Source organism: Cariama cristata, unplaced genomic scaffold (assembly GCF_000690535.1).
Source record: "Cariama cristata isolate BGI_N322 unplaced genomic scaffold, ASM69053v1 scaffold8882, whole genome shotgun sequence".
Lineage (NCBI taxonomy): Eukaryota > Metazoa > Chordata > Aves > Cariamiformes > Cariamidae > Cariama > Cariama cristata.
Window position 1 is genome coordinate 7,702 of NW_009604383.1, and position 23,233 is coordinate 30,934.

Consider the following 23,233-nt stretch of genomic DNA (forward strand, 5'->3'; position numbering starts at 1 on the left):
GTAACTTAGTCTGACAGGAGTTAAAATTTGTATCTGCAGGAAAAAAAGAGGTGTTTTTATTTTGTAAAAAGCTTATCAAATACTAGTTTAATTCATCCTTTAGAGTCTTTAAACATTAAAAACCACATTTGAAGCAACCAAGGAAGTCTACAAAAACATTGTCATGCGTAAGCTCTGTGTTTCATGCTAAATATTCATGTTGACAAGGAGAGGAAGAGGAGGAGAAGGAGGAGGAGGAGGAGGAGGCAGGCAAACTAATGGCTCAATCAGAGCCATTGCAACATTCAAGTAATTTGATAGTAGATAAACCAGTGGAAATATGGAATGGTAAGAAAGTGCTCGGCACTACATCGCAGCCTTCAAGAGTTGAACTGCAAACATCCTTGATATGTATCATAAATATATGGCACTTTTGTATGACCAAAAGCTGGCAAGTTTGCTTGTGACTGGACCAAGTGAGGAGCAGCCATCGTCCCAATGGTTGCCGACGGCCCTTCCAGCAGGCACAGCCGCCAGCCCTGCTACTCGATGCAGCACCAGCCCTATCTACTTGTGCATGCAAGACAATGCTGCCACATTCCCAGAGAACAAGCCTCCTGCCCAGCAGAAAGCCTTCTCCAGACACACATACACATTCATAAACCATGCTATAAATTCTTCAGTGAGGTTAAAGACAGCCACAAACAGCAAATGTCTTGTTTCACCATTTTTTGGCCAGCAGTTCCCAGTCTGTCCAATTGCCAGCAATGGACTTCACAACAGGCAAAAAGGGCTCCTGAATCCAAGGAATTGAAAGCAATGGTAAGCACAATCACCGAAGTTCATTTTCAGTACTGTTCCACAGGATCCACTTTGACATTGACGAAGGAACCACCCAGCACAAAGGCTTGAGTCTTAGGAAGAATCTTATGTACACAAAAACTGGCCTTTATCCACGTTTTCTGTCACAAAGCATTTCACCTTGTATTTTAACTTCTTAAAACTTTTTGGCTTTTGGTGACCTTCTGTATCACAAATACGCAAAGATTTGCCATTACACTCATGTTCCATCACAGTAGCTTCAAATACATTCAAACTCATAAAAAAGGATTTAGACCAGAACACAACTACTTGCCCTTTTCCAACGGTGTGCCCCGTACTTTAATGAGCACAAGACGTTGCTCATCAGCAATGTCACTGTTTTAAGGAATTTCATGACAAGGACATCCAGTGCTTGAACAAGTGTTCACATTCCAAGATTCAAAAAAACCTCTCCCTTATTTCAGTAACGGCTTCAGTATTTTACCAATTGTGGTCCGGTTTGCATCTTTCAGTTTGAGAGAGGTCTTTTCCACTGTTCCCTGCTCCTTCGGTGCAGGCTCTGCTTTAGTGCTGACAGCTTCTCCCTGCGGGATGCTTCTCCCAACCACTCTGGCACTACTCGCTCTCTTTAAGGTACTCACACTGCTCTCCTTTGGACTCGGATCATCAGAGGTCGTTGCTGGCTTCACTTTAGGCAGCCTCTGGGACACAGACCTTGTGATGGTTGGAGGTTTGGACGAGCTGGATAGATCCACTTTTGCGCGCTTTGAAGAAGAAGCCACTGTATTCCTCGCAAAGTTTGGGACCGCAGATGGTGTTCTGGGCACACTGACTGTGGCAACCTTGGTGTCATCTGTAGGGGTCTGGGGTTTTACACTGGAGCGACACATCTTCATTTCATCCGTCTTTGATTTGACGTTACTCCTAACAGGTTTAGAGCTTGGCTTCTTGAAAGAGACTCTGTCCCTCTCAAAATGAGCACTGCTGGAGGTGACAGTGCCCCTTTGTAACTTTGGCTCTTCCACCGACATGCTATGCCTGTAAGGACTTCTTGGCAGTGTGTCTGTTGTGCCTCGGACAGAGCTGCGATGAGACAGCCGACTTTCCACTGTACTAGTTTCACGAAGTGCCGGCTTGGCTTCTGGCTTTTTCGCACTGCTTGGCGCTCTGTTTGACCGAGAAATAGGCACCACTTTCCTCATACTTTCATTCTCGGAGGCATTCAAAGTTCTTACAGGTCTGGAAGGAGTTGCGTGGTTAGGGCGAGTGCCGCTGGATTTTGAGGAGCTTGGAGATCTATCTTTTAGAGAGTTTCTCTTTGGTCCTGCTGGGTCTTTATTTTTTACGGGCTTTTCTTTAGGAAGGGTGTGCTTGCTATTGGCATCATCCCTATCATTTGCAGAAGCGTGAAGAGACAGATCCTTGGCAGAAGCAGAATTCAGGTTTGAGAAGAATGTTCTAGCCCTGTACTGAGCATCAGCCTCAGAAGAGCGCGCTTTGCTGGCCTCACTTCTTATTTCATTGCCTGCTGATTTAAAATCATTTCCCTCTTCAGAGTCCAACGTCAAAGAACAATCAGTCGTCGTATCTGACACGTAGAACATTGGCCCGTCTTCCCGACTTCCCGAAACACTTGTATCCATAGACACGGGGCTGCTGCTGCTGGGCTCTGAAGCTTCACTCTTGCAACTCGCTGCCTTGGCTTTATGGTCGTGGGCCTCTCCGGCGCTTCTGCAAGCTGGAGGCAGGTCGTCATCGGCAGTGCTAAGGGAATGAAAGCTTAGATCATCTAGAGTCTCCAAGTCTGTTCCACCAGCATCCTCTAAATATATTAAAGGTGTATCCTCTGCAGGCTTTGCTCCTTGAATATCAAACTTACGTAATCCTTTAACAAGTTCACGCTCCTCAATTGCAAGGGCCAGAGCATTTATATCGGTGGACTCCTCGCAGGACACACTGGAAGTGTGCACGTTGTAGTCGGTGCTTCTCTGTGAGTAACGGCCACCAGGACCGGTTGAACCACCGAAGTGACTGGGCTGAGCTGGAGGCACCTGCAGTAGGCCACCACTTTTCACTTTGGTTTCAGACTGTTGGTGTAAGTGCAAGGTATTTAAGTTGAGATCTCTCGTTTCTTTGGATTCAGTCCAGGCTACGTCTGGTCTTGCTTGTCGGGTGTTTGCACGGGGAAGGCTGTTAAACTTGTTTGGATCCTCGTCTTTTGAGATTTCCAGGAAACTCTGCAACTCCCTGTCTGCAGTAATCCCCAAAGAAAGTCGAGAGCGTCTAGAGTTGGGGTTTCTGCATGAAGGGCTCTGAGGTCTCTGCTGCAAGAAGGGAAGAAATTCTTCAAGTCCTTTTTTGGCCAACATCTCCACATCATTTTCACTGCTGCTCCGCCCAAAGCTCCCAAGCTCTCCAGCCGCCCAGGATCGACGCTTCTCCTCCAGCTCCTTTCGCCTTTGCAGACTGTGAAGTTCCTGGATCTCTCGTTCCCTATTTTCCTGATGAGGAAAAGCATAAATACATATCTCAGAGGACAGTGTCCTATGCATGAGAACCAGTCTTTCCCTTTATTTCTTCCCATGGAAGTTAGCTCCTACTGCTATCGCCCTCCTCCAACCTCCTCCAATACGTACACACACAAAATCACCATGGCAACCACAGTCCGCAATCATTCACCATATGGAGAGCAGTTCCCTGCGTAACTAACACTGGTGACACATCAGTCTGGTCAGCGTAAGAAAAAAATGCACAAGTCCCTGCAGAGACCAAGAACGTGACCTATCAAACCCAAGTAGACATCAAGTCCAGCCAAAGAGTTCCTGCTCTAAGATGGAGAGCTTCAAGTCCCCACTAAGTTTAAAGCTGGCAGTCTTACCAGCTGAGTAAACCTCTACCTGATCATTACGTTTGTATTTTAAAACAGACTTGTCTGACAAGGACACAGCCAGTGTGCTCCTTCCATCCTCCCTTAATACAACGACAAGTGTTCCTCAGCAAGTGCAGTTTCTATGGGGTGCCACTTACCTCTGACTTGAACGTTACCAATTGGAAATTTTGTGAAAAGACATTACTTAATTGCATATGAAAGCAAATAGAAAAGTTTACACAATGCCTCACGATCATTACTCAGACATCAACTGACACCACTCAAGAACTATTAATCAATGCCTCATTCCCGTTTTGGATCTCACATTCACTGTTGGCTTCAAAAACTGGCAACTATTGCACAGAAGTTGCCCAGGGCAGGCTGGAGATTTTGGCAGCTAGGCTGAGGGATTTTGGTTCAGCAAGCCATAGGAAGAGGTAGTTTGTGTTTGAAAGACAACACAGTAACACCTTTTTACTAAAACCATTAGCAGTGGAGTACTGCAAATATCAATGTTTCAACTGTCACCTCTAGGCTTCAGATTTAATCCAGCTGAACCTTCGCTTGAACTTTCCAGGTTATTTTCTGAAATGGAGAACCTGGTGTTCTAGAGCCAGTGCAGCTGTAGCAAAAGAAAGAAGGGGGAGGCTAGTCTTGACAAAGGATTCAAAAACTACATAATTTTCCAGCACGTTGTTAAATCTGTTCTGAGCCATGTCACACTGTTAAAAAAAGACAACAACACAGCACACCTCTATTTGTCTGAAGCACTGTCTAGTTTGATCTTCCCATTGTTGTGACAACAGAAGAGCTGCACAACTAGAAAAAGTTGCCTGGAAGCTTTCAGTAAAGAAAAGCCTAATGCTGAAGCTCTTTTTGATGAATGGGCTAATCTACACCTCTTGAAGTGGATTTGAGACTGCACTGGGCTCTGAAAGATAAGATGCATTACAGACCTAAGAATCTGAACAGCTAAGAAAGGAAAGAGAAAAAAAACCTTGCATTTCAGGAAAAATGTCTATGGCAGGGAGCTTTCTTTCACAGGTATGGAATTACAGAATGAATTCTTGCCAAATGCTAAAGCTCAACTTTAAATATCCCACTGTAAAGAGAAATGGTTAAAAACAGTTGTAGATATTATCACCATATTCCATATTACACACAGAACATTTTAACCTGGCCCAAAACATGTTTCAGGAAATTTTATTCAAATGAAAAATCTATTTTAAGCACACATAGACAGGTTAAAAAATTGCAAAAAATACTTAAACATCTGAAATACGTACGCATGGCCATTGTGGTATAAGCCATCTTTTTAGACTGCTGGCTGTGCTGTCCACACATCGCATTCATTTGTCAGAACCGCAATCTTTAGTCTGCATTGTTCTCTTAATTTTGTAGGGACAGAGGTTAATCCCCACAAAATACCCAGTAAGCAAATCTTCTCAGTATTTGCAAATAAGAGACTAATTTGTCATTTTTAGTGTAACTATTTACTACAGACAGAGCAAAGATGATCCCCATTGGACCTTGAAGTAATAGCTCTCCAACAACCACCTGTAATGTGCAACTATGAATTAAATACCCAGTCCCAAATAATTGAACATAGATGCATGAAGTCACCTCTCACTAAAACATCTGCAATAGTTACCACCATTTGGTTTTATATATTTGCATAATGTTCACACACATGCATAATAACTACATGCTGTCTTGAGTGGTAAAGGTTAGGCAAGCTAATGGTACAACAGGCATGTTAGCTGGGCATCTTGTCAGCTTGCTACAAATCAAGACTGTTCTCTCTTTTCTGAAGTAAAGCTCTTGTACAAACTGCTGTTAAATGCAGATTGCGTAAGGCAGGAAAATAAAGAAATGTGTGGATCCATCTAATTCATGCTATTTAAAAAGGCCTAAAAAATATTTGTACCAATAGGCAGACTTTGCCAAACGAAAACTGTAACCAATGCCGATACTGCTCCTTCATCTTAGTGTACTTCTTGAATTATCTGGGACCAATTCAGGGTACTTTGCAACTGGTGATGAGGTATCTTGGTACTGTAGGTCTGTTTCATTTCTTGAGTTTTCACCCACAAAAAGCATTTGAAAGGACAAAGTAGAATACACGGTCCTTACTTTCCTTGGCAAAGTGTGCCTAGTCACGTAAAGGAGGGCAGTGGAGAGCCTGAGCTAGTGCCGATTCAGGCTGGTACGTCCACGTAACGGGGTGCCACATCTCAAAGCCTACAAGGCCTTGCCTACAAGAGGACAGTTTGCTGTAGCCATTCGAGCAAATGTATCAAATACCACAAGAAATAAATTGTTCCTTAAGCAGAAAAAACAACTTTCTTCATGGGAGCCAATATCTATTTCAAATGCATTAGAATCTCATTCAGTGCTCTTACCTTAACAGCCTTGTTGAATCTTACGCAGAAGTCCCTAAATATCTGGAAACATTCATCCAACTTCATAGTTTCTTTGTCTTCACAGAAAAAGTCAATGAGAGCGTTTCCCTCCTTTTGTAATTCTCGTTTCTGGTGTTCAAGCTCCTTCAGATGTCTTACAGCAAACTGTAGCAAAACACACATATGGCGTGAACCAGACAGAAAAATTTGTCACAACAGGTCACGTGTATATTAGGACCTTATGAAATTAATGTTCCAACCTAGGAGCTGTTACAGAGCCCAGTAAATTAACACTTTGAAGGAGAACTCCTACTAACGGAAGGAAACGTGTTATTTCAGCAAACTAAGTAAGGAAGTTCAGGGAAAATGGATCAACAAAAATGTAAATTCTAGTGACTACGATACAAACCATGCAAAAGATCAAAGGTCTTTGAACAAACTTAGAACTTTAATTTTTAGATGACACTGATAGACCACCTGGGAGCCCCCTGAAAGCTCTATATGCCTTATTTTCCCATTTTCCCTGCAACTTTCAACTAAGCATAAATCGATTAATTCCTCCTCCTCCCCAGTTTTCCCCAAAACACATTCACAGATATACATCACAGAATCAGCTCCTTCCTAAGTTGACCCTAGACCCCAATAAAAAAGGTTTTCATGCCAGAAAGGTAAGGAACTGCTGGAAATATACATATTTTAAGACATACAGAAAACATCCCCATGAAGTAGCACTTTGAATCATAAATGCAGAGCTATACAGACAGGGTTGGAGAAGATTAGTGGAAAAAGATGCAGAAGGAAGAGAATAAGGCTGTGGTTAGACTTTGAGCAGCAGAATGGCTTAAAACATATTCAGCAGTTGCCCCTGTCTCTCCCCTATCTGCATCACCAGCCCAGCCATTCACTCCCATCCTTGCACAGTCCCGGATCTGAGACCACACGTGGTTCAAAGTAACCTGGGGAGAAAAGTTAATTTTCAGACAGGTCTGTTCTCTGACAGTGTCTAACTCATGATCACCTAAATACTTTTGATACTACAGCACCAGGGTGGGAATGGGCAGCTGGAGGCATTGGTGACCATTTAAGCCAACCCTGCTCTCAGGAAGTTACTTGGCAAATTATGCCATTAAGGTAGGAAGAAATCTTACTTGTTAGTCTGGGGAAAAAACAAAACAAAACAAAACCCACAAAAAAAACCAAACCAAAAACCAACTAAAAAAAACGCCCAATAAAAAGCTAGATTGAAGATAAACTGGACAATTGATAAAAGCATACATAGAAAATTAATTCCTCCCACATACTTCAGTAATTTATTCACAAGGATGAGATATTGAAAGCTGACTTTTAAATCAGCTTGGTTATCACCTGTAATTTAGAAACAAAAAACGGAAGCACTTATGTAAGGTATGCATTTGTAAAATGATTTTTTTCCCAATATTTCTTTTGGAATGTGGCCTAAACAAGGTTGCAGTGTTACATAAAACCAGCTATTAAATTAAAAAAAAATACCAAGCATGTTAGAACATAACATTAAAGACTCTGGGTGCAATGGATAAAAGCCAACAATTCAGAGTGAATGAGGACAGGTATTTCAATCTTAACCTGTGCCTTTCTTCATCAGCTTCTCATCTCCTGAAAAACTGCAGGGACAATTAACTAGATTTGCAAGCTGAAAATCAGGACGGGTTAACTTCCAGATCAACACCTGCTTTCTTACTTTTAATAATTATCTACAGTGTGAAACAGAAAAATGATTTAATTGAAGTATCGTACGTATTTCTCCAGGCATCAACACGCACTCAGAAAATACCACGAACTCTCAAAGTTAAGTGCTATACACATCATGCCTATGAAGTCACTGCAGTACTAAAAAAGAAAAGGAGAACCCATCCAGAAGTAACGGTATGGTTCAGAATAATACACTCTGTGCTAAGGGTAAATTAGTAGAGAAAACAGTTCCTTAACCTTCCCGCTTCTAACAATCTCTCTTCAGTCACCCAGCAGTCAGGACTCAGCTACAACTGACATGCTCCAGCGTAACACAACACGCAGATACTGTATTTCGGGGAGCTGTGAAGCACAAAACCAGCGACCAATCCAAACTGTCTTATATTTTAACTACTGATCTTCATCAGTCATTTCACAGGCATTAAACACGCTTGCCTAACAAGCCTTGGGCAATGTACACTCAATATCCCTCCCTGTAAAAACACAGTCCTTCCAACACTCTTACCTGACAAACAGCATGTAGTTGGAACAGCTTTGTACAACTGATGGGGTAGACATATTAAAACAACGCTCCTGTTTATTAACATGTCCACACAAATTACTTTCAGCTGAGGAATGCTCCTGTATTCAGGCGACAATAACACATTAACACGGATGTTCTACAAACCTGGAGAAAGCTTTCCATCTGGTGAAAGAGTTTTGGGTCTCGCCGAATGCTCTCTTTAACAGATCTTGCCTTGAAAGACAGCGAGTGGAGCTCTGCTTCTACATTGTCGATGGATAACCTAAAAATAGTACATACAGAGAATGCTTATTGAGGGGGAAGGAGTTGCCCACAGGGTAGCCACAATGTGCTTCAAAAATGGATGTTTAACATGAGGTGCAACCTGGCTATCAAACAAGACCTGCCTGTTCAGGAAATCTTTCCAGAGTAGACACTGAAAGTTAGGAGAGAGATAAGCACAGTTGTTCTTATTTGCAACCTGAAAAGATTCCCATGGGGTGTGGTTTCACAATTCACTCCAGCCAGTCCTACCCGACCTTACCAGAAGAAAGGGTAATGCCGCCCTGCCTCTGACCAGGTGTTCCTTTTCTCTCCCTGGTGCTTGTGCTAGCGCTCATTTTCTAGATAGCCAGCCCTATCTGTGTACTGAAAATTAACCTTGGAAAAAGAAAAAACCAGTTTGTCTCCAGATGGATCATTTGCTTGGTCCAGCTGATTACATGACTGACTGAGTGCAGGAGCAGGCACAAAAAGAGGGTCACAAGCGACTGTCAGTCAGGACCACCCATTTTGGCGGTAGCATTTGGCATCGCAAAATTGGATGTTACGTTCTTCCAAGCAGTCACAGCAATGCCACCTACGCAGTCTCAACCCAGCATTTATAACATTTCATCCTTCTACCACATACCAGCAGCAGAGCTGCTCCTGTAGAGAGGTAACTCAGAAACTGAAGACCACAGGCAAAAGTGCCGATCTGATGCAATCCAAGCTTTATCCCATGAGATCCACGTTCCATACAACAGGAGCTCCCACCCACACCTCTCAGTCACTTTGAGGGTAAATGCTTCTAAATCTATAGCATTTCCTTCACAAGAGAACTGAGCTTTGCCTAAGCATTGAAGCACTACAGTTTCCAAAATTATAAAAAGTAACACCTGTACACTAAGGTCATTTCACCAGCAGCATGACTTTAAAACAGCAAAGCTGAAGGGTTTGTGGCAGACTGACTGAAGTGCACACGGCAGCGGATGGTGAGAGCATGCGTAAGTTCGTCAGTGCACGCACAAATGAATATCATGTGTGCTGTTTATTCTCTGCTTACTTCATCTGCAAAGGTCAGCTCCCTGTTCTGGGCAGATCATGGGTGTGTTTGCAAATAAGAAATGCAGTAGAAGAAGATACAGGCTATATTTTTCTGCCTGTGAAGGAGGAAGAGGATGGCCTACAAGTAAAGAAGGCAAGACAATGAAAAAATAAAGAATATAATGGCGGTGGTTTTAACATGCTCTAATTGGGAGTATTTATGAGCAGCTTGTACATGACAGTTGTCTCTAATAAAGATCCTCCTCAGGCCCAATTGTGAGACATGTATTTTGTTTTGTTTCATTTTCCTGCACAGAGTGCATTCCCTGAATAGATTTCAGTGTGAGTTATAACAGAAGATTTTCAGCATTAACAAACGTGATCAAAGAACAAAGCAGTCAGAAAAAAATACCAGCAGGTTTGGGATTCTGCCCGTTCCCCTGCTCTTTGCCAGGGGGGCTGGATGCTGAGGGAAGCTCCACTCCCCAGCAGGCTGACTGCCAAAAAGGTGTGTGGGTTGGATGGCAGAGAGCCACACAGGTGGTCCCTCAAAAATTTTCTGATTAACTCCACGGCCACTCCTTTCCTCAGAAGATTTCAGTCCTTTGCAGACATTACTTAACCCTGCATCAGACCTAAGAGATTGCATTTTACAGCTGGAAAAAGAATGTAAATAGATTGCCCAAAGCTCGAGTAAGGAAGTAGCAAAACTCCAGTGTGGGGTTTTAGATCACACTGTCTCACAAAAGCAAGTACAGCTATTGAGGTACGAATCAGGTTCAGTTTAAAATTATGCAGCTGGAGACTTAAGACAAAAACAATACAGAGCCTCAAACCCAGCAGATTTTCCATCCAAGACAGAAATGGAGAAGCAAACGAAATATCAAAAAGCATCAACAGTACCTGTACCTGGTACCAGATTTGGAAAAGTACTGTAGCCTCCTCAGAGACAAATGAAAATCGGTTTAAGGAAAAATAGTAACATGTTTTTAGTTCAGTCCATTAAAAGTAACATACAGGCGCATGTATTTGACAGAGACAAAACTACCAAAAACCCATGGAGATCATGTCATAAAAAAACCTCATAACCTGAAGGCACATTGCAGGCATACTTCTGCTAGCAAATGGAAACGAAGCCCTCAAAGCTATAGTAAACATTTGTACAGATCTCAGTTTTTGTGCCAGGACTTCTCTGAATAAGCCTCACTACTTCATAGATAAGAAAATTCCAAGGCACAGTCTAACCGTAAGTTCTCAGTTTTCTTTTGACTTACCTGGCGGCATCATGAACACCCCTAATTTTTTCTGAAAAGCTGAGAAGAGCAGCATCTTTCTTTTGGGCTTCCTGAAACAAACAGAACAAAACCAAAACACACTCAATCCATTAACATTCCACCGCCATGCCAAAGAGCCTAAGTCCAGCAGTTCTAAAGTCTCGGGGAGGGCACTTAAAGGTTTCTCTCCTGCACTGTTTTTCTTCCTGTTCAATCCTAACGCAATTGAGCGGAGGACACCCTTAACGAAAGACAGGGATCAGAACTGGAAACTTTGAAGAACAGCTTCCATTTCGCAGTGTACAATAACAGCTGGCTCTGCCAGTGCACACAAGCCACATGTACTAATAGGGAATGCCAGGGAAAGAACAATTTACTGATGGCCATTGTTTGAGCAGATACGATGTTTCCTGCACAAACATCAATTAATACTCTATTGTTAGCTGACTGGAAATCTGTTAAGCCAGTTTGTACACAGATAACCCAAGTTACATATAGAAGGATTTAAATTCTCTCCCTTCTAAAATCAAGAAGTTTGAAAGGAAGGAAAAATAACTTGAAAAAAGTCTGCAGCAGCTTTAAAAATACATGTCAGTCACCGAGGGAGGGGGGAAAAAAAGTCTACCAAAAATGCTGCTCAGAGATTTAACAGGAAGACTGAGAGAGTATTTATCAAAATAAGTCACTTCCACAGTGTAAGAATTCAGGAAAATAAAAGAAAAGCTACAATGAGGAAGGCAAGTTTTTACATTATATAAAAAACTTCAGTTTTCCACGGTTTTCTGGATAGGATGACCAGACATAGGCAAAGCGGTGAATTTTGTGGCAGGAGAAGAGAGGTGAATCTTAGGATCAAAGCTGTAAAAAAGCTCCTTTTCCTGAGGCACATGGCCCCTTCTATTGTCTGTCATCTATGGCTCTACATTTGTAGCGGTTGCTTATACCAGCAAAATAGTTTTTCTATACCAGAGCAACAAAATGCAGCAGACTCATCCCAGGTTTGTTTGCTTTTGTGTCCGCCAGCTTGAGCAGTGACGACAGTTTAAATCCAACAGCATTGCCAGCATAACCTCCCTAAAAAGAAAGGAGCAAACAGTTGAGGCATGACATCAATGGACCGCAATACTAATAAGGAAGTTTGGTCAATCAGCCATCTCCATTTTGGATGTCACTTACCGCATTCATAATATTCCCAGCCTGAAGGACCAAGTGCAATATGGAATGCAGTTCCTCACAAGTCATTAACTCTGTAAGGAACAAGAAAATTGCTGCCTAACAATTGTTTGTTTGGAAATATACACACAATTACCAAATTCTTCTTCACCTCAAGCTTTTAAAGGTGCAATTTCTATTTTAACAGGAACCTGCAACAAACTGAAAAGGTCCTGGGAAAAAGCAATGGTACTATATAATTCAGATTCACAAGCCCAGCTGACAAACCTCAAGTATCTGTTCAGACTTTAGCTTAGCAAGTGCAGTATTTCCAAGGCAACCCCCGGCAGCTAACGAAACATTTTGGGCCTAATCCTGCAACGTGCAAAGTGTCTCATGCAAGTGGTTAAGTATCCTCACCACCTACTGATTCCAGCGTGAGGCAAGTGTTCTGCACTCTGCAGGATCCATTTGCCATCTGCTGGGATTGGGCTTTTGAACAATTATTCTTTTTTGGGGAGACGTAGCCATCAGGCCTGAAAAGGTAACAGGCAATGTTTAAATTTTCCTGGCTTATCCCACTCCTGCTATGAATCATCATTTTATTTCTGTATGATCACCAACTCAGAGCAGCATTTATTTTACTTCAGTCACATCAAAGATGATTTAGCACAAAGTTATGTTCAGTGTGATGCAAAGAGTCAAATGGCATAAAACTGCCTTTTAAAGCTTTTCCATCACAGAAACCTGTTTTGTATGTATTTCCATTTTCTGCAAAATGAGCAGTACTGTTCTATCTGAATTCATACACCTTTTCACCCAGCCGCATACGAACACAAAACAATACACACATTTAAAAGTCACCAGAGGGGTTGCCTGAGAAATAAGATACAGAAATTCAGAACTGTGAAGTTAATAAATCAGCATTACACAGGTGGCACAGAAAACCAAATAACTCAAAATTTGCAAGTGCCCATTTGGTGAGAATAATAACAAGAGCTGTTTTTAATGTAAGGTACTATATTTTACACTGATGAATATACTAAAAGGTGGAATCATTTTGATTGCAGTGTAAATACTTTACAAAACTATTTTGCTTCAAAGTTCACGTTCTACAATTTACCCTGCATTTAAATGCTCAACATAATACACTAATCTATCATTTTGGAAGCAGACAGCCCTTCTATCTTTGGATTTCAGTATTAGCAGCCTAAAAACATAGAAGTAACTAACCTTTGATCTAACAAGCTATAGGTGAGGAAGCAAGGAGGAATAAAGAGGAGAGAATATAAACGAGAATACCAAGTTTCATAAGGCCAAGAGGAGAAGGCAACTTCTAAAGGTTTTGCATAGTAAGAGCCTGTTTAGCATCACCATGAGATACATCCATTCGCAGGCCAGATGAGAATCCACCAGCCTATTTAGACCATCCTAACCCTTAGTGATTATCAGCGTTAGAATTTAAGTAAATATTTTCTCAGCTTAATTACAAGCAAAGAAACATAGGAGACAGGAACAGAAAAGTAGATGTAATTCCTAAACAACTTTGGGCTATCAACAAACCCTGAAGTGGAAAGACCAAATGGAAGAGAGCACACGACACAAGTGGACTGAAAACAGGGAATCTGAGTCAGTCTGATGTGCACGGCTGGCCCGATGCAGGAGCTGGAGACCAAAGCATCTGCTCTGGAGGGAGTGAATCCATCAGTTCACAGATGCCCTGGGTGAAGGGCATAAAGGACAACAGGGTGCAGCTGCTTTTATACATAACATATTCCCTCACGTATGTCTGTTGCTCAAAACACAAAGAACAATGATTTGAAAGCGATTCCAGTAAAAGGCCAAACTCAAACCTCAGCCTAAGCAAAGGCTCATTTTTCCAAGTCAAGAAGGACTAGTTCAATCCCCACTGCTGGGGAAAACAGACCAGGCTTTTATCTCTTTCTCTAAAAATGACTACCCTAAGCACTGGTGCTCATAGTTGAATATTTTTACTACTGTGCCTTTTTACACCACTAGAAGCAGCCCAAACAGAGCTCTAGTAGCCTGTCAAAAATATGCCAGGATGAAACAAGAATTTCATATTGAGGAATAGGACAAATAGGCACTCAAGGCATTTGAAAAGGTCAGCAATAATGTTTAAAACCAGGAAATGAACTATGTTCCTGCAGAGTAGAAGACACCAGATTACCTTACGAATAACCAGCTGCAGCATTTCAAAACTTGTGAGATGTAGAGAACAAGAGAGAAATTTGGAGAAACACAGAGAACAAAAACAGAAAACAAAGGAATAGCAATAGTATGAAGTCTCTACAATAAAGATTTTAGCCCATCAATACTGCCACCTCAAAAGGTAACGGCATATAGAGAAATTTGGAAACCATACATTGATTTTCTCAGTGATTTTCTCTATGGATCTCTGAAAAAGTAAGCAGAGAAGTGTAATAACTGCATTCAATCAGAGAGATAGCGATGCATGAATGAGCAAACTGTACTAAAAGATGATTTATCCTAAGTTGGCCATAGACGCCTTTGCTTCTGTCTGTTTCGGACACACTGCTTATACGCTTTGGCCATGAACTCGTTGCTAGTGCGTCCAAAGTCTCCAGATTTTTGATTTTGGAAGCAAAGATTCACCAGGCACACCCTGATGGCATTTGTCAGAGGGGAGTTAGCTTCCTTTTAATAGCTAAGGTACCTGAAATTCAAGCTCTATTCTTCATAATGCACACTAATTAACATGCTAACAAAACCAGGAGTATTATGCATGTCCCAACATGCTTAATTACCTTTTATTGCCCGTCTTATAATTTTCATGTCATCCTGCAGAGAAGCACAGGAGGGTGCGAACTCCCTCTCTAACACCATGGCTTCAATCCTAAGAGCATAGCTGGAGCACACAAACAAACAGGTTTAGAACTGACAGCCAAAAGAGAACATTTATCATGAACAGAATAAATCTACTGTCTCCTTACTTTGGCACCTGGATTAGTAAATACATGAAGGAATCAGCTTGAGATAGTTTTGATACATCTCCATCAAAGGCTTTTAATTTCTTTACCTAGAAAAGAGAAAAAAACACTAGCAAAGAATTTTATCAAAGATCAAGATTAACTTGACTTTGGAAGGAAACACCTTGAAAAGCAGCAAATTTAACAGGAGGCATTTAGAGAGTCCACTCAGTGACTCACTGAATGGCTTCACTGTCCAAGCTCCTATAATTTGCACACACCCCAATCACAAAAAAATAAAACCAGTAACATCACTCTTCTCCCAAAAACCTAGCTACACAGTCCAGTGGAGAAAAATACAATGGCACCGTTCTGATCGGTGATTCTGATTTCCAATCGATGATTTCTGATTTCTGATTCAATCTTTTTGATTTCTGATCAAAGATTGCTCTCATCACTATGTTTAGGACACTGCTGTTCCATTTTCCCCAGAAGAACTGGCCTTTTTCTTTCCAACTGGTCCCTTGGCTGTTCTCTAGCTGTTTGCCCAGGAAATGGCTGCTCAAGTGATGATCTCAAAAATGACCCTCAACTCTTCAACAACCATGATATACACTTGGGCATAGCTTAAAGTTAACTGTGTTCAGCATTTCCAGCATAGGACTGCCTAGATCTCTTTGGCACAATGCAGCTAGGGTTAAGTTATGGGTTTTTTCCCCCGATACTTTCTTCAACCATTTCGTCTAAAACTCGCTTAAGTTTTCATTTTAATGCTCTTAATCTTCGTACTCTTGAGTTCGTGGTTTTTTTTTTTTCATTCATATAAAATATTTTAAAGATGAATGCAATCTTGCATTTTAAGTTATTTGTTGTCAGTGCTTTGAGAACACCATTTACATGCAAAGGAAATATCACTGCATTAATTTTGTCATTCTTCCTTCCCAGCTCCACCAAAATCCATACATTTGCATAATCTGTATGGCACTGATCTGCCCACATACTTACTATTTGTTTATACAGAAGAACTGGAAAATACATGCACATATGTTTAAGTGTAACTGGAATTTCTTCCACATCTTCCAACACAGCAACTGTGTCCAAAAGCAGAGCTCACTCTCAATTACACCATTTCTTCATTCAACCAACAAGTTCCCACCCAGTATCAGTTGTACATTTCCACTGATGTACGCACCAGCCCATCATCCTTCCTTTATAACATTACACTTAAATTCATTCACAACCACACTTACACAGATGGTCTTCAGTTTTGGAAAGCAAATTAAGCTATTCTGGAGAGAGGCACGCTACATCGGGGCAACAACAGTTACCAGGTTGCCACGATTTAGCGAGATATCCACAGGATTTTTAAAGTATCAGCTCCAAATTAATCACTTAAGTTATTTTTCTGCTTTCACTGTAAAAAAGTAGCTGATTTGTAGTGGAAGACAACATACGCTATGCTACATCAGGGATTTCAAATAAATTCTGGACTAGCAGAAGAAAAGCATTCTTTTAACAGCTTTGTTCTGCTTTACTGCCATTCTTTTTCCACATCATAAAAAAATAGAAATGTTGAGAGCACATTAACAAAGAGAAAACAAAAATTACAAATTAAACCCGGAATAGAAAAAAACTTCCTTTTCAAATAATAATAATTAAAAAAAAATCAAATTAAAAAAACAACAAAAACTTATGACTGAGAAAGGGAATTCTAATCAAAGAGCAATTTTTATTCAGGCCATCTAACTCCATTTCCTAACACGACTGCCCCCCATTTACCTCAAAACAATCAGACACGAGCTCTTTCTAAAGATAAACAGCATACCCATTTTTTTTGAGGCCTGAGAAAACTCCTAATTTACAAAGTCAGTCAAGAAGTCTGCCAACAAAAAACAGGAAAGACCAGACTTGACATTCCTGGTATTTCTAAGGTGTTAAATGAGCAAGAAACAAAACCAAAATAAACACTTTTTCCTACATCATGAAGTGGGGAGTGGGAGACATCTACTATCTCAGTGAGTCTTTGCAGGTGTTCTTTAACCTAGCTTCCAAAAAATATTGGTCTGCCACCTTAACAACTACAATGGCAAATTTTCCAATCTCATTTTAGTATGTTGCAAATATCAAAGTTTGCCTGAAAAGGATACAGGCATTCAGATTTGGGGTGAGGGGAGGAAAGAAGAAAAGCATCCCACCAAAAAACCCACGCCAGATCACCACAATCAAGATCATATAAACCACAGACAATTATAGGAAGATGCAATTTTATAATTTAAATGCACAAGAAGTGAACAACAAGAGATCCTGAGATACTCACAGGAGTATTAACTTATTCATGCTACCCGTACTACAGTTAAATATACTTTTGACAGTAAGTAGCAATCAATATTACCTATGTGGAATGTTAATTTTACAAACACTGATGAAATCCTCTTTTTTCTACCCTAGTATACTAGGAAAAATGCCTGGAGTGGTACAAGGGAGTACTAAATCCTAGACTTAATGCAGAGCAGGAACGTTCCTATACATACACAACAGAAGACATTGGTGAGAGTGCCTTCTGATGGGTAGGGTGGGGTGGGAAGGTCACAATGCAGAAAACTTTGGGCAGTAGTCAACCCAAGAGACAATCTGTGTGATCAGGCTTAAAACAAAGACGTGCTCACCGCCTGGGTACACTTTTTCCAGCCCACATCAGCCACCCTAACCCCCACTGTCTTTGCCTTAGACGTCCAACACTCCTTTGTAAGAAGCAGCAAAGAAGCTCACCTGACAAGCCCAAAACCCAAGCAAGGTGGAGGATAGTGACCCATTCCACAAACAGACAGAACAGAAACACAAAAGAGTTGGAAGGTCCTTTGCATCCTGGAGCTCAGCACAGCATACCCTGGTGGTCCACAGGTGTGGAGACTAAATCCTCTGTTAACCTGGCCTTAAAACAGTAAATAGTCTGGGGAATAGCTAAGGTAAAGTTAGGACAACAATTTATTCTGTGTTCCCTCTTTATTACAACTTTCATTACTGAAAAAGACCAGTTATGTCACCGTGAAGCAGAACAATGAAAAAAAAAAGTTACTTAAGTGACACTACCTATAAACTTAAAAGAACTGTTTCAAAATCCCAACACTAAAAATTGCTGAAACATTTTGGATGGCTGCCCCTACACGTTCCAAGGGAGGCTACTCAAAAGCCAGCGGGATCGGTCTCTTCTCTCTGCAGCCATGTTGTCCAAGCCTTCCTAAAGATGCTCTGATGGCTCCTAGAAGTGGAGGTCAAACGCAAACCAAATGCAGCCAGAATTGCAAAGAAACTATGGGGATTGACAACAACGTTCACTATTAATCGTGTTAACAGATATAGTAGATAGGTTTATAATTAGTCTGAGCACACAAAAGGGCTAAAAAAATGTGGTTTATTTTAAAATCACAACAAATAATGCTATCAGTTCTGGCCTTGACCTCCTCTCTTCAAGCAAAACAAACGTCTTCCGCAGCAGTATGCAGCCACATACCAAGATATGGCAGTGTAAATGTATACATGCAAGAGGGCATAATTACATTGTATGCTCCATTCTGTACTACTCAAATTGGGTGCAGAGCTACTAATTTAATTTTTCATATTCGTATATGGAATATGCATTTGCACTGTCCGTGCACACTAAATCAGATTTCAGATACAGAAGATTCTCACTTATGTAATTTGCTTCATTTTAAAAACAGTTATGAAACAGAGAAAGCCTGGTCTTTGATTTGATTTGTGAACAATTGGAGCAGATATGCCTATTGCAAGTATCGCATTATTCCCCACAGACAGGAAAGCGGCTGCAAAAAACCTGCCATTCAAGTTTTCAGTCATTTTTGACCTACCAGTAGCAATTATTTACTACCAGTGGGATTTTACTTTATGGCATAAAACAGGTATGTTGGACACCTATGCAGGATCTTTGAAGAAGAGTATACATCAGTACGCACATATATATGCCTATAACTAAGTATTTCCCCGCATTCTGATCAAATCAGTCAAATATTCCCCATGTTACAAATAAATAAGTAAAGCCAAGTGTAATAGTCCAGAGGAGTAAATATTTCCTCTGTTTGTTGTTTTTTTGGGTTGTTTTTTTTTGTTTGTTTGTTTTTTTTTCCTATTTCCATACCACTGCAAACATTCAGGGCACTGAACAAAAACAGAGTTAAAAACACCAAAACCCCCAAAGGCATCACAGTGGAATCCAACTTCAAGGGCGGGTGGGAAAGCAGCTGATGTATTAGGTGGGGAGGCACCACGGGGCACGCGCCTGCGCAGCGGCAAACCTCTATCAGCAAAGGATAAAAAGGAGAAAAACCTGCAGCTATCGTAAGGGGCGAGAAAGGAGGCAGGAGATGAAAAGTTATGAAGGCTGGTCAGCCATATGCAACACTGGCTGCGGAAAGGAGGGGGCAGTTAACTACACAAACATGGTTTGAAAGGGTAGAGCTGACAGACAGAAACAATTCCAGTAAAGCGGGTGACAGATGACTAGGGTTTTAAAACAGAGTATACGAGAAAAGGACAGGCTGGAGACATTACAAAGGAAGGTAAGACACTGTGTTGATAACCTGGGCGTGCATGTGTGTGGGTGAGCTGATTAGCAGTATGATACGCTCTCTTCTGTATATATTTAAAGTACAAATTCTGGCTATTCTAGCTTGTTAAACACTGGACTCTCAACTTGTACCAGTCTGGGCCTGCTGAAGAGTGCAATGATATGCACATAAAAGCAGCTAAAACCTTCTCCTCTGCTTTCCTCAGGATGCCAGTAAATGACAGCTGTCAGCCATTTTAACAGGATATCCTTAAGAAACAGCTAGGAATCTTTTTAGAAGTGATACAGCAGAGAAGGCCATTCTCGAGTCAAGACAAAGGCTTTATGGGAAAAAACACAAGCTGCAAAAGGGATGAAGCAGAGGAGATTCCAAACAGGCATTTCTTCCTCTTACAAAACTGCTAACCACAGTAAGGCACAAACAGCAGGACTTCTAACAAGGCTTGCACAAAATCAGTGATCTTCTCTTACATGTTAATGTTTTGAGAACTTTTATACCTTTTCTTGTTTGTTTTTTTGTTTGTTTGGTTGTTTTTTTAACTAGAGTATGATGGCTAGGCTGGTGCCGCACCCACAGCCCTAAACAAAACACCGAGCGGAACCTTGCAGCAGGCTCCAGGTTTGCCAGCTTCAAGAACTGGTCAAGTTTTTCAAACTGAACACTTGAAAATACCCAAACATTTTCAGTTGGACAAAAGACTTGACAGCAGTGCCAATATTTCAATAATGGTGTTATTCGGTTTGACAAAAACATCCAGAAAAGAGCCAGTATTTGCCATTTATACACAAAAATCCCAACAGCTCCGAAAGTTGTTGGGATTTTTCACAGAAAACAGAAAATTACTAGTGCTGATGCCTATTTCTGCAAGTAAAGAGAGTTGCCACATTACAACACTGCAAAAACAAAGGAATAATTTCAAAGACAACAGATGTTAAATGTATTTGTTAGCCTGAGTACTTAGCCTCCTTGTCAAAAAGCTGTTTCATCGCAAAGATGCTGGAACGTCCATGAGGTGCCTGAGATAATATGGACTGAAATGATGTAAAGTATGTCACATACGTCAAACTGGTGACCCGGGAGCATTCAGGTAATGTCACTATATATCACAACACTTCTAGATAAGATAAGATTGGCGTATAAAGCCAGTGTTTATTCACACTAGATAAACGGTAAATGTTGTTGGTAAAAAACAGAAGAAATGTGACGGTCCAGAGTTGCCCTTTCTACAGCTATGACCAGGAATGGTGGTGTTCTCTCCCTCCTTTCACTTTTACAGACTAAGGATTTATGGTACCATATAAAAGAAAAGGTAGAGGACATCTCCAAACACAGTTACTGGGGTGGAGCACATGCCTGGCAGGGTTACGTGGCTCTCATTCCAACCTGCAAGACAACTGTGCTACTGGGAAATGTGACTGTAAATACCTGAGCTGCTGAAGAGTATACAAAGAGGAACTGCAGAAGCCCACCCATGGTTACACCAAGAGAGTTAGCACTGGTAATTGAGTAACAACTAACCTTTTAGGATCTGACTGCTTACGTCTCTGCTCAGAGTAGTTCTCAACCCCTACAACAACAAAGCAGGTCTTCAGGAGAATGGGAAGTACCTAAGGGTAATCCCAGGGAACCCTTGCTGAGGACAGGTGCAACATTCTGCGGGGACAGGCCAATGTGATGACAGCTCACCAAAGCTATCTCATGTGATACGACAACCAGATCAAAAAGAAATCAGGGACTGTTAAACAGAATAGGGAACAGCAGAGAAAATAACACCACTTCATCTGGTATCCCTAGTGATTTTGGATTATTTGTATGTTTTGTATGTGGAGAGGGACTGTATAGTTCTGATGGCTTCCCCTTAGCAAACGGTGAATCACTATCCGGGAGACAGGTGCTCAAACTAGGAGGCAGACAATAACAAAAAAGAAGGGGACATACAAGGAGAACAATGAACACACATTTAGGGGAAAAAATGCTGAGAAAGACGAACAACAAAAGCTCTGAGGTTCCTAAAGGGAATGAGTTTTTTAACTGACTACACTAAAATTTTAGGAGCCACGGTAGTAAACGAGTTATTGGACCCACTTACTCTTTGAACACTTGAAGCATGAGGACGTGAAGGCACTGAAACTTTTTTTCCATACTTCCCTCACGCTCAGGATCTTCTTCCCGTCCTGCCCGCCACCCCAGCTCTCATGGGGAAAACTCCAAACAAGTTAAACAATTATGGGGAGAATAAAAACGGGAAAAGGGGTCTTTCCTCTTCCTGATGGTGAGCAACGAGATCTCTGAAGCACGGAACTAATTCAATACATACAAATACCTGCACGCCAGGAACAAGCCTCTTTCCAGCCTTCCTTTGGGACAGCAACACATCTAATGTCTAATGCCCCTTAATTTCAAATACTCCCCTGTGCCATAAAAATATCTTCTATTAATTTCTCAAGCACCTCCTTAAAAGCACTTCTGAAGTGCTCTGGCCCCACTCTAGAGGAGCAGGCCTGTTGTCAAATCGTCTACTCGGAAATAAATATATCTTTTCACTCTTAGCAGCATCGACTGGATATTTAAAGCATCTAGCTGAGTATTGCAGACAAAATCCTGGTAAAACTCAAGAACTTATATTACAATTCTAGCTCAGTTACATTTATGTTACATAGGAGTACACTATTGGAAAGATTTTCTACTTGTAAAACAACAACCAAGATCTAAACCAGAAAGAAGGAGAAAAAATACCGTTCAGTCTAATTTGCTGAATATACACCAAGTTAACTAGGAGCCACTTTCTTTTAAGTTAGTACTTCACTGTTCCTCTGTCTGACTCTCAGAGGAAGGAGATAAATGCTGTTTAAATACAGGACTATGTACTGAAATTCAAACAAAGAGGGAAGGAGGAATAGTTTTGAGCTCCCAGAACTACTGTCACCTCTTTTTCACATTATTTACATTTCAACTTGTTGATATCCCCCAACTCTAAAAAATGTATTAATCAAATATAATAACATAACACAGTTCTTACAAGATTCCCTGCCAAAGCAGTCCAATTTAGGGTTATATATTTGACAGCAAAATAAGACGTGTTTTGCTGTTGACTGGATCTGAGATTTGCTGCTGCAGAGAGGAAGCAGAATGCTTTGACAGTATGACCTTGAAGTGGTAAAGCATGTGAGTTGAGGCTGATCTGTATGTGGATGTTAACTAGCCATTTCCCAGGTTTCAGCCATCACTTTGATGTGAAGCACTCAAGCAATTCTAATGCTAACTTTGTCAAGTTTGTAGTATAAGTTTCTCTCCAGTACATACAAATGGGTCAGTGCGAATACATGAGCAGGCAAGGAACTGTGCATCATTGAGCAGGGCTCCCAGCTCCCTCGGTGAAGCTTCACCTCTTTAATCAACTAAACGGACTTGAAGGTTGGGACCGGGAAGGGAGAAAGCAGCACTTGCATGTTGGTCATATGGTGAGCACGGGGACATTGCAGAAGGTGCTCCTGGTAATTCTGTGCCTTCTAACGTGTCTCCTTTGGCGCACTAAGCCGTGCTAGCAAACTCTATGGGTGCTGCACAGCAGAGCAGACTTTCTGCCCTGTTGGAACCCATTCATGCGGGCCCAGGAGCAGGCAGAGCCCCAGGTGCACCAGGCAAGCAGCAAACCAGAAGGGAAAG

At 41.3% G+C, this 23,233-nt stretch overlaps 1 protein-coding gene across 1 annotated transcript in view; it reads right to left on the reverse strand.

Annotated features, from left to right (window-relative positions):
• Nucleotides 1-1,256: 1,256 nt before the first annotated feature.
• Nucleotides 1,257-23,233, reverse strand: part of FHDC1 (FH2 domain containing 1) — a gene marked incomplete at its 5' end in the record, with an annotated part of 30,399 nt that continues 8,422 nt past the window's right edge. Inside the window, 8 exons of the mRNA XM_009695581.1 lie at nucleotides 1,257-3,302; nucleotides 6,073-6,237; nucleotides 8,468-8,585; nucleotides 10,882-10,952; nucleotides 11,848-11,955; nucleotides 12,058-12,128; nucleotides 14,823-14,923; nucleotides 15,009-15,094. Of these exons, the coding sequence (XP_009693883.1) occupies nucleotides 1,257-3,302; nucleotides 6,073-6,237; nucleotides 8,468-8,585; nucleotides 10,882-10,952; nucleotides 11,848-11,955; nucleotides 12,058-12,128; nucleotides 14,823-14,923; nucleotides 15,009-15,094 (2,766 nt within the window). The remainder of the gene's footprint in view (nucleotides 3,303-6,072; nucleotides 6,238-8,467; nucleotides 8,586-10,881; nucleotides 10,953-11,847; nucleotides 11,956-12,057; nucleotides 12,129-14,822; nucleotides 14,924-15,008; nucleotides 15,095-23,233) is intronic.